At 31.8% G+C, this 11,693-nt stretch overlaps 2 protein-coding genes across 6 annotated transcripts in view; both read right to left on the reverse strand.

Annotated features, from left to right (window-relative positions):
• Positions 1-11,523, reverse strand: part of LOC107916428 (probable LRR receptor-like serine/threonine-protein kinase At1g56140) — a 35,384-nt gene extending 23,861 nt beyond the window's left edge. Inside the window, exons 1-3 of the mRNA XM_041102874.1 lie at positions 11,264-11,523; positions 6,161-6,350; positions 5,998-6,069 (exon numbers count right to left, since the gene is read on the reverse strand). Coding sequence (XP_040958808.1) covers positions 5,998-6,069; positions 6,161-6,350; positions 11,264-11,387 — 386 coding nt within the window. The 5' untranslated portion in view covers positions 11,388-11,523. The remainder of the gene's footprint in view (positions 1-5,997; positions 6,070-6,160; positions 6,351-11,263) is intronic.
• On the reverse strand, positions 200-4,109 carry LOC121222332 (probable LRR receptor-like serine/threonine-protein kinase At1g56130). Of its 5 annotated transcripts, none has more exons than XM_041102879.1 (11): positions 4,038-4,054; positions 3,911-3,948; positions 3,666-3,731; positions 3,379-3,441; positions 3,060-3,104; positions 2,852-2,913; positions 2,347-2,726; positions 2,021-2,216; positions 1,769-1,924; positions 1,023-1,141; positions 200-918 (listed from the first exon to the last, which is right to left on the reverse strand). In XM_041102879.1, exons 7-11 carry the CDS (start codon positions 2,689-2,691, stop codon positions 802-804), a joined length of 933 nt encoding a protein of 310 aa, XP_040958813.1. In that variant the 5' UTR covers positions 2,692-2,726; positions 2,852-2,913; positions 3,060-3,104; positions 3,379-3,441; positions 3,666-3,731; positions 3,911-3,948; positions 4,038-4,054; the 3' UTR covers positions 200-801. The 5 variants fall into 5 exon arrangements, with proteins under 5 accessions (XP_040958813.1, XP_040958810.1, XP_040958811.1 ...); XM_041102876.1 differs by having other exon boundaries at positions 2,347-2,762; XM_041102877.1 differs by having other exon boundaries at positions 2,347-2,913; positions 3,706-3,731; positions 4,038-4,109.
• Positions 11,524-11,693: the final 170 nt, after the last annotated feature.

The raw sequence follows: 11,693 nt of genomic DNA on the forward strand, positions 1-11,693 counted from the left end.
AGAAAACTTAAAGTAATGTTATGTTGAATTTAATTTGAATATTATTACATATATTGAATTTGAATTGATTTCACTGAACTTCAAAGCAAATTCCAATTCATAAACAATATTACTCAAACAATTAACTATGGTGGTTGGTTTCTTCTTCCAGAAATGTTGACATGGTGAAAATCGTGGTAAAAGCTCTTGCTTGACAATGTAGTATCTAACAAGGTCATGCGCCATTGACAAATTTCATTTATTCTTGCAAACGCATCCAAATGACTTTGCCATTTACATCTTTCACTCTATAATGTTAGATAAAATGGCAGCAACAACCAAACAATGAAACACTAAGAGCATAAGCTCTTCAAACAGCAAGCAAAAAAACACAAAGCATCAAGAGTATAAGCTCTCGGTTGACAAGCAAAAGGAAAAAAAATATGTTTGATTGAAACCGAATGATAATACCATTTTCATTTCATTTCAAAATATAGAGTTACAAAAGTGGAATGTTTACCTAACAATTTCCACTAAATTTGGCAACTTGCCAATTAATAATTAAAAAGATGAAAGCATTATAGCTATCATTATGAAAGCATATTAGCTATTATTATGAAACCAAGTTGCATATCAACTTGTTTCAATTATAGCTATCATTACAAATATTAAAAATAAACAAAATAAACAAAATGCACCAAGTTGCTCCTTTGTTGCTTTACAGTCCATGTTCAACACTCCTCCTTGGACTGTAGGCAACAAACACCAATTGATTTCCTTAGAAATTCAAACCTGATTGTGCCAAGAGGCTTTGTCAAAATGTCAGCCAATTGATCTTGTGAGCTGCAATGTATTAAACTCAATAAATTGACTCTTTCCTTGGTGAGATGCTACTGAAAGTTGCTTCACAGCTACGACCCTCCCATCTGATAATGTACCCTACAAGGTAATCTAACTTAGCGATGTTGAAATATATGCCATCCTCTCAAAAGTGTTTCAATCAATATGATAATTGCATCCTAAAAATGTAAAACATAGCATACCTTGTAGACAGCTCCATAACCCCCTTCTCCTAACTTGTTTGAAGGACTGAAGTCTTCTGTTGCAGCTTTCAACTCAGCATAGCTAAATGTGTTTGGTCTAGGACCAATTGCAAGAAGCACTGCAGAGTTAAGTAAGGCAAGTAGTAGGCTGTAAGTTGTAGCGATAAAATGAGAAAAAAAAACTTTAACTCATATTTCAATATTAATTATAATGCTGACTTTGTTAACTGTACTAGAGTTGTAGATGCTCGGTACTCGATATGCAATGTTTGTGAAGGTACAAAATCATGTCTAAAGAATCCATATTCGACAACCATATTTGACACATATTTAGATATGAATATGGGGTATGATCCTCCAAATATATGAAAAAACTTGGAAAAAAAAATGTATACTTGTATCGGTACATATCCTTATCCAACACTCACCAAGTTTAAGGTAACCTAGTTTAAGACTAGATATGCTCTAGGATTGCTCATTAAATTTAGGGCTCTCTCTCTCTCTCTCTATATATATATATATAAGGAATTACTATTCAGAAGTTAAGTCATTCACTACCACTATCAAGAGCATAGAGAATTACCATCTACAAATCATTATCCACAGCCTACTACCTAGCTGAACTATTGACATAAAGGATTGAATCAGTGACATGCCTCATTGTTCTCAACCAACAGACATCTTTTGTAGAAATATAACCACTATGACAATGATGCACTTTGTATGTAAAGTAGTGATGCTCTTACCTTCCTCATCATCGTATTCTTTTCTTTTCTTAAAGTGAATAACTACATATATCAGCATCAAAGAAACAGCTCCAACAGGAACTGCAATACCAACAATCAGTGCTGTTTTCCTCTTAGAATTGCCTGGTGGTAACCCACTAACAGTTGGTTTGAAATCTAAGCCAACAAAGTAGAGGCATCAGAATCAGAAAACAAAAGCACGTTTGAAGGATCTTGTAAGAAAGACTGACTGATGTGTGTTAAAATTCTTACTTGGGACCACACTAATAGCTGAAATGGATGGACCATAATAACCTAGTTCTGGTACACAGCAGGTCCCCTTACCAGTCCAAAGCAAGTGAATTTCAAGATGATTATCTGTCACATTAGAAATGAATCTCCTAGTAATTGCTTTCTCAGCTCCACCTGCCTCCTTTGATATATCGAAATCTTTAACTTGAAGACCCCCCTATGAAAGTGGTGATGAGATATAAACATAACTGTATTCATAGAAACACTTGAAATGGAATTGTAGAAGTAACAAAATTTATAATCTACACTTGAGAATGATTTTATTTTTCATATTAAGCAAGCATTACCTGAATATAAATATCAAAAACGCGTCTTCCTAAACTTTTCCACGACTGAGTGCTTCTATCTGGATAAGCTGTTTCCGCAAAGAACAAGTTTATTGTATAAGGCCCATTCTCAAGGCCTAAGCCGTAGTATCTGAGGGATACAGGGGATATCCTTGAAGTAAGATAAAGCGCAGGGGTGTTGGTGCCTTTCACTTGTGCATTTGTGTTTTGCACATACAATGGATTCTCCCTGTCTTCATACAATGCTACATTGCTAACTGCCCATTTTTGCGTATTTGTTACATTAAATGTTGCTGCGCCCAAAGAATTATTCTCAGCCTCAAACACTATGCCATCAGCAGTCATCTGCGGACCACCACACTTGATTGCAAAGTTTGCATCTTCCATGCAACCATTGAAACATGTTTAGCAAATAACTAATAAATGGTCAAAATCCCCGTTGGAATTTATATATAATTCAAACCTCAACAACATAGACTGATGCCAAAGTTTTAGCTAAGCTTACATCGTGGAGAATTTCTATTGCATGGGAAGCCTCTTTGAAGGCACTGCAGTCCTGGTAAAAGTCTGTAATTTGAAAAATATTTATAGTCCATCTGGATTTGACACTTGAAAATAATGCATTGCATGGATGAAATGATCGCAACTGCTTACTCATGGGGAAAAGATGGAAAGGAAAAGGGAAAACAGAGGATGGTTGGACAATATCTCACCTTATGTCTGAGCTATTGAGGGTGAAGTTGTTGGCCACTACATTCCTACATAGAATTCCAGAAAAAATCTTACTCCTAATCCATATCAGAAAATATTTAATGAATTAATTTTCACATCCCCCATGTGTATTATGTATAGACCCTCAAATATTGGACCTATCGGCACATTCATTGTTTTTAATGTCTATATGTACATCTAAATTCATGGTGATTATAAGGGGGATAAAAGCTCCATTTGAGCACTAGCAAGCCTCATGCTCAAAGCAATGTATTGAATTGGAAATCAAAGATAGGAAGTGTCATGGATTAAGAAATGTACAGTTGGAAGCTTGAATCTATCCATGGGGGCAAATTTCCCGATAGCTGATTGTAAGACACATCTCTGCATCAGAGTAGATTAGTTAACAATGATAGATTTACAACTACAGATATTATAAATGGTGGGTGCCCACAACTTCAAAAACTCCTCATGTGCAGAAAGGGATAAACATTGATTGGGATTCAAAAAATAATGCATCAGGGAAAAAACTTAAACTCAAAACATCAACCATAAGAAAAGTTGTTAACTAATTCAATCACATACATCACAGTGATATGATGACTTACATACTCTTAAGAATTTCGCTCTTTTGGCTAGTAAGGGTACCTGACAGACTATTATTTCCAAGAAACCTGACCATTTCAACATCATGAAAAGAAGAAACAACATAAATAATTACATTATGTGGAAACAATGTGGTTGAAGCAGATATTAGCGATAAACTAGACATAAAGTGAGATTTTCAAGCAACGGAAGAGAGAGTTTCTTGGAATTTACAAGTATGTAAGAGAATTCATATTGAACAATTTACCTGGAATTTGTCCTGTTAAGTTGTTAAAACTCAAATCCCTGGATGAGAAAGAAAAGACATTAATAGTAAGAAATGGACTTTTCATTTAGTATACAGTATTAACAATAAATTTGTGAATAGAACTTACAGCTTTTGTAAGGATTGGAAATCTGAGATGTCAGAGGGAATGCTACCAGTGAGTAAAACGTTTCTTAGAACTCTACAATACAGGAAAAAAGAAACAAAAGTAAAGTTTGTTATTCCGTAAATTTAGGTAAAACCATGAAACTAAATGGGAGAAAAAAAGAAAAAAAGAAAAATAAAGATAGAGATAAGATCAAGATGGTAAATGGTATGCTTAACTCACAAGTCTGATATGTTCTTTAAATTTCTAACGAAATCAAGCGAAGAGCTCCCGTTGTATATACCGGTAATTCGCCTATATACATGATTATACACAAGGACCAAACAAATACATATATATCAGAAGGTATTTACATGCATTGATGTGTGAGCATGAGGAGAAGAGAGGCTTGGGAGGGACTATTGGAGGGTGGGGGAATAACATGGAATACAAAATATTTAATTTACTCACAAAATGGTAAGAGAGGTTAAGTTCCCAATGTTAGATGGTATAGGCCCTTCAAAAGAGTTCCCTTCAAGTCTCCTATAGATTGACAGATTAGTCGGCGAAGTAGCACAAGAAAAATCTACATTCACGGTTATTTCTCATATTTGGAAAACATACAATGATGCAAGCTTTGTCCAGTTACTTCCAATAAATTCAGGTATTTTGCCTGTGAAAGCGTTGTCAGATGCCCCCTGAAATTCAACAAGCCATTATAATTAAGCTAAGCTAGGCCAAGGCAACTTTCCGGAACTGAAGAAGAAAAACCAACAAGCATATATATAGAAGAATAAGATATTCATAGTCGTAGAAATTTCTTACACAATTTGCAAATTTTGAAGGTTTGCAAATGTTGAGGGGATTTCACCGGTCAATCCACAACTGTTAATGTAACTGTCAACAACAATCATAAGCCAAAGTTATCTTAATTATTCATATGATAAACATAGTAATACAATATTAATTACATGCCTAAAAAAGAAGTAGAGAACAAGTTACAACTTACAGTTGTTGAAGCTCAACTAGATTACCCAACACTGGTGGGATTGTTCCTGAGAAATTATTAATACCAAGAGACCTGCATAATGTACAACCACAAAATTTATATTTTATGTTTTGGGTGAAGGACTCAGAATAATAGTAGGTTCTATTTGTATTATAAAGAGAAAAACAAACATATAAGTATACATATTTTATATATGCTGTATGATGAAGATCATTCATGATGTTTTGTGTGGAGAATTTGTTCAAGTCTTACAGCAGATAGAGCTCCTTGAGATTTCCAATCTCCTTTGGGATAGGTCCAGATAATGAATTCTGGGCAACTGACCTGTCATTTTTATAAAGTGTCATCCAAAGAATCAGCACTTCTTGGATCAATACAAGAAATCACCAACAACAATAATAAGTTAAATCAATAGCATTTTGCAATTCAAATGAGTTCATAATCACCATTTTGATCAGAAAGTTAAAAAAGGGGATGAGTATGAATAATATATAGTTCATTAAAATAAAATGCTTGAATTCCTAGGAAACAGATGAAAATTGTTACTAACAAAATAAGTATATTTTTGGCTTAATTTTGACAGTAATTAATTATATTAAATAGTATGAATTCCATTGGTCATATTACTAGAAAGACCTTAAAAATTATATATAAGTGATAATATTGGAGCACTCACAGTAATCCTAGTCTAGACATATTTCCAACAAATGCTGGCAAGGGACCTGTAAAGAAGTTTTGATCAATCTTCCTGCATCACCAAAACATATTAATGAATCTTCCTTATTATAATTAGAACAGCAAAAATCTTCAAGCAAACATACGCACACGTATATGTCCCGTATTCAACTATAAAAGAACAAAAAAATTGTATTCATTGGAAGGTCTTAAAATTAGTTAAAGTATTAAATCTTGGGTTATTTATACAAATGAATTGCATGCATGAGCAGAAGAGAGAGAGAGAGAGAATGTTCATACAAGAAGTTGAGATATCTAAAAGCTAAAAGCTCTTCAGGTATCCTTCCTCGTTTCTCCAGAGAAAATACCCTCCTGAGATCATCAAAACATAAATGGAAATTAAATAAGAAGATGAGTATGATATATGGAAGAGATGAAGGAAAGCATAGAGAAATAGAGATACAGTCTAGTAATGTGGCAGAGGGTGGAATTTTCGAAGGAACAGTCACATCTGATAGATGGATTATTAGCAGAGTCTTCAAACACTGAATCGCTTTGACTGAGAGCAACTCCGCTGCATGGCTCTCCGCTGATGTTCCAACCGTCTGGCGCTTGAGTTTCCCATTGTTGGAATATTGCATTCAATGCCCTCACTTCACATCAACAAAAATAAAAAGATTACTATATATGTAAGTGGCATAATGGTAGCAAAAGCTCTTATACAGGATTGCTGTAATGGTTTGAGCAAGAATAGAAAGATGAACCAAAAAAGAAGAGCAGCCCCGAGAGTGTTTGGAGGAAGATGGCTCATTTCAACATGGTGAAACTAGGGTTGACACCAGCTATTTAGTGGTGAGCTATGTGATGGGGAAGGGAGAACTGAAGGGTGCTTTAGTCGTTTTGGAATTGTAGTAATAGAGTAAAAAAAATTTTGACCGGGGGTACTGTCAGAGTATCAGACCCTGATTGAAGACATTCAAAGACTGAAAATTGCACTTCATGAAGTGAAGATGGTCAAAAGAAAACATCCAAACAACAGGCAATTGAACAGCCATTGCTAAATATACTCTTGAAGGAGCCTTTGGGTAGCAGTAACAAGAGAGATTATAATATTTTATGTGTCTGCTTCGTGAAAACAGTTTGGTCAATAAAAGTTAAAGTCCCTTTTCCTACAAATTGAATTACCCTCTTGTAAGGTATTATTATTATTTTTCTTCGAGAAGAACTCTTTCATTAATGTTTTTGTTTTTAAGATAGATTATATCAAAACTCACTCAATTTTAATGCAGCTCATAAAATAGTCATTCTAATTTTAATTCAATCATTCAGCTTTTAAAAAATAACAAATTAGTCCTACTAACCATTTTCTGTTACGTATGTAACAAAAAAGTGACCTGAAATTTAACCGGCACCACATTATTTCAAACCCAAAATATATATAAGGGTAAATTACACCAACGGTCACTCAACTTTCAATTTAGTCACTCAAATTTTAAAAAATAACAAATTAATCCTACTAACTTTTAAAAAACCAGATACCCAAAAAGAAGAACAAACAAAACCCTTGAATGAATTCTTATTGTTTAGGAAGAAAGCTGAAAACCATGGTTTCCTCATTGTCATTAACTCAAAATACCCTTTTCGATATCCTTTCTAGATTACCCTTAGTTTGTGACCCGATTCAAATCCCTTTCCAAGGACCGGGCTTACCTCACCTCAACCACAACTTTTATTGTTGACCATCTCCGGTGCTCTTCTTCGAATCCATCTCTCATCCTCCTTTGCTACAATACCTAGTCCGATTTCTACTTTGGGATACTGCTAATCACTGACCCAACCTAGAATTTCACTTGTCGGCATTTAGTTGTCCTTTTGGAGGGACCGCTTCCTTTGTTCTCGGAAATCATAAGTTCAGTTGATTGTTTGGTTTGTCTAGATGTTCTCCTTGTTTTGCTTCTAATTTTGTTTTATGCAACTTGATAATGTTAGCAATGGAGTTAGTGTTGTTTAGCTTAATCGACGACCCTTTTGTTTATATCATCGTATCCCATGGAGATCTCGACAAATCCGAGTCGTTTTGGTTCTTGAATTGCTTGAATGTTGCTTTGGATGATTTTCTCCTCACCGATTTGGTTCTTGAATTGTCTCCAATCCCATTTCGGTCTGATTTTTCAAAGCTAATGACTTTGGGCAGCAGAAAAAGACAGTTGGATCCCAACCGTGGTGGCTCCTCTATTGGGGGGTTGAAAAAGAAAAATAGGATGGTGTTTTGGAGGTCAATGATGGTGATGCCAAAGATGGTTGTGGCGACGAGATTGTTGGAATTGAGAATAAGTATAAACACATATTGAGTCATTTATGCAAAAAGTAAAAATATAGGGCCATTTATTAAAAACAGAATAGGAAGGATGAAAAAAAAATCACTCAACTTTGCCTCATCTAACGTGACAAGTTAACTGGCTACATCAGCTAGTTTATTGGTCACGTCACCTGTCCCATTAGGTTTGTAACGGAATATGTTAATGAGTGACTGATTTGTAACTTTTCAATAATGATGCTAATAGGTGATTGATTTGCTATTTATCGATAACGTTAATAACTGATTTGTTATTTTTGAAAGTTGAGTGATTGAATTGAAACTTTGCCTCACCCTACGTGGCAAGTTAACTGGTCACATCACTTGTCCCGTTAGGCTTGTAACGGAAAATGTTAATGGGTGATTGATTTGTCACTTTTCGATAATGTTAGTGACTAATTTGTTATTTTTTAAAAGTTGAGTAACTGAATTGAAATCAAAGTGACTATTTTGCCAGCTGCATCAAAATTGAGTGACTGTTAGTGTAATTTACCCTTATTTTTATGTAAAAATTAACTTGAATCATACCTAATATTATAACATTAACAATAAACGTTTATTTTAAATATTAAAATATTAAAATATTAAAATCTAATATTATAATATTCAATATTATTAAACATGAATATTTTAATTATTTATATTTGATAATATAATAAATTATTAATATAATTAATATAATATTTATATTACAATTTTATATTAGTAATAAATTTTAACAATAATAATTTTAAATTTCAAATAATATTCTTAATGTATGATTGAAAAATATTTATATTAATATTTTAATAATATATCTATATCATAATTTATAAATATTTTATAGTATAAAATATGAATATTTTAATTACATAAATATGATTATTTGTTTAAATCATGGTTAGCTTCATTTATCCCTTCTAACGCTAATGTGTCACTATTCACTCTCATATATGTAATATTTTTAATTAGGCATTGTTTATTATTAAGTTTATATAAGATATTATTTATTATAAAATATTATCTTATTAAAAAATAAATTTTGATTGCCAAAAGGAAATGTTATTATAATAATTTTTAGAAAATAATTTCAGAAAAAGTTGTCAAATAATGAAAAATATTTTATATAAAATTATTCAAACACCGAAAAATATTATGGTGCGTTTGGTTTTAGAAAACAAGGGTTATTTTCATTTTAATTTTCATAGAAAATAGTGAAGAAAATATGTTTGACTAAAAATTTAAAAAAATTAATTTTTGAAAAATAAAAATATGTGAAAATTAAAAAAATAAAAAACATATTTTCATTGCTTTTAATAAAATTGTTTTGATAAAATGGAAAGAGTTAAAAATAAGGGATTTTTTAAAGCTTCATTTTATATATTAAAATTGTTCGGGTTTGAATCCTTTTAGAAACAACTTTTTATTTTTTAATCTTTATAATTTTTTATTTAATTACATTTTATTTTACTATTACAATACAATTTAAATAAATTATACTTTAATTTACTTATTTTTTATTTCTATTTTGAAAAATGCATACCAAATTCGTTTTCACTATTTTCATTATTGAAATAAATTGTTATTTCCATTCACCAAACATATTTTCCAATTTTCAAAAAATAAACAAAAGTTTTCTTTCTGAAAAAGAAAAAGAAAATGAAAATGAAAACAGAGAACATTTTCTAAAACGAAACATACCCTTAGTTTTTTTTTTTCTAGAAAATCAATCTATTTATTAAAAAATAATTTTCTGTAAATTGTTTTCGGTGAAATGCGGTCTTTTTTTCATTGAAATCTTCTGGTAAGTAATTAATTTTACATAAAAAAAAATTTAGTGAGTTCTAATATATAATTGAGTTAAATATAAATTTTAAATACCTAATTTTAATTGAAGTTAAATATAATTTTTAGGTAAACTACACTTTTAGTAACTAAACTATAGTAAAGTTTTCATTTTAGTCAGTTAACTAAAAACAGTTACAATTTAATCAGTGAATTATTCGAAAGTTTCCATTTGAGTGGACAATTCGAAGATCGGTGGATCAATACCCATTGACTCAATGATCTACTTCCCCCATAATGATATCTATGCTACCTAGTATCGTCATAATATCAGTCAATTTCATTTTTTTTAACTAATTGAGGAAGAATTTTCAAATTGATAAAATTCGGGCGGACGAATTTTCCATCTTCAAGGAAAACCGCTTTGATCCCCTATCAGAAAAATTCTTAATTCTCCCATTGGGGCTTCTATTCTCGCATAAAGTTTTTGTCTCGGTAATTCAAAGGTGGAAGAAGGTTTTTTACTAATGAACTGATTCAAAATCATCCATTATGGATCCCTTTCTCGATCAAAACAATGGATTTCTAAATTCTCATATGGACCCCCCAGAATTCCTTCCAGGACCTGTTGAATTATTTTTATGGATTTCGTCATTTCATCAGTTCGACTAAATGACGAGTAGAAGACCATACCTTAGACCCAAGTCCATTTGAAATCGATAGTTTTGTTTTTCTTTTTTATATTTTTAAATTTATTATTATATTTTATGAAAATATTCATGTACTTTTACACATTTTTTTTGAATTTTTAGAATTAGGACACCATTTGTAAATTTTGAGGGTAATTTTTTAAAATTATAATTAAATTGATATAATATGTAAAAGTTGAAGGCTAAATTTTTTATTATACAAATCTTTTAACGGCACTTAACAGAAATTGACAAAAAAAAAAGCTCAAAAAGTTGGGTGACCAATTTAAAAAAATTCATAGTTAAGTGACTGAAAAAGAAACAGGCCAATAGTTGGGTGACTTGTAGTGTAGTTTACCCTAAACTTTTTATATGATAAAAACACTTGAAAGGAATCTTTTAACTTGTTTCCAAAAGAAGAAGAAGAAGACTTCGCTATTTTTTAACTTTGCTTCATTGTTAACGTATCAAATAACTAATCTTAAATTTACTGGACTCCATCTACCATGAATATTGCAAGAAAGTTGAGAGTTGTATTATTATATGCCAACAGTTCCATCTCATAAACTTAGCTATCAATTGAAACAAAATCATTTTTTGTTTGAGGAAATCAATTGAAACAATTAAATGAACAAGAAATTATAATATATCTTTGCACTTAATCTTCATACATTTAAATTAAGTCTTAACATTTAAAATTTTTCGTATTTGAATCTTTCAGATATTGTAGATGGTGAATTACAGACAGAGAAAATACCTTCAGATGGGTCGGTGGTAGCTGTCGGAGTCTGAGCATTGCAATATTTGGTGCAAGCAATAAAGAAAACGAATAACACCACCAAGCATTTGGAACAAGATGGCGGCTCCTCACTCGATATCATCTTTCTTTTGATTTCTTTCACCGATATAGTTAGTGTGACTCAACATTTATATATGTAGTTGGACTTGGCCGCCAGTTTTAGTTGTTAATCCAGCGTTGTATTGTTTTATCTGATATAAAAAAACACAACTAGCTATAGGAAGGAGCTGCCTTGTCAAAAATAGACAAATATAATTTTTTTTTTGCCGTATTGGTTAGGGCAGCGATGACAGAGAGTTGCATAAGACCAGGCATGAAAGAACCCAATGTCCCAAAGTTGAACTTATCACAGGACTGTGACAAATTCATAGGTCTTACAATCTGATAT

The sequence above is a fragment of the Gossypium hirsutum genome, chromosome D10, assembly GCF_007990345.1.
Source record: "Gossypium hirsutum isolate 1008001.06 chromosome D10, Gossypium_hirsutum_v2.1, whole genome shotgun sequence".
In the NCBI taxonomy this organism is placed as follows: domain Eukaryota; kingdom Viridiplantae; phylum Streptophyta; class Magnoliopsida; order Malvales; family Malvaceae; genus Gossypium; species Gossypium hirsutum.

Coding starts and splice junctions, on each gene's coding strand:
- LOC121222332 (XM_041102877.1), bottom strand. CDS start 2,733: ATGGAAGATGCAAACTTTGCAATCAAGTGTGGTGGTCCGCAGATGACT. Junction 2,217..2,346: donor TTTTTGATATTTATATTCAG/GTAATGCTTGCT, acceptor CCACTTTCATAG/GGGGGTCTTCAAGTTAAAGA. Junction 919..1,022: donor GTTATGGAGCTGTCTACAAG/GTATGCTATGTT, acceptor ATTACCTTGTAG/GGTACATTATCAGATGGGAG.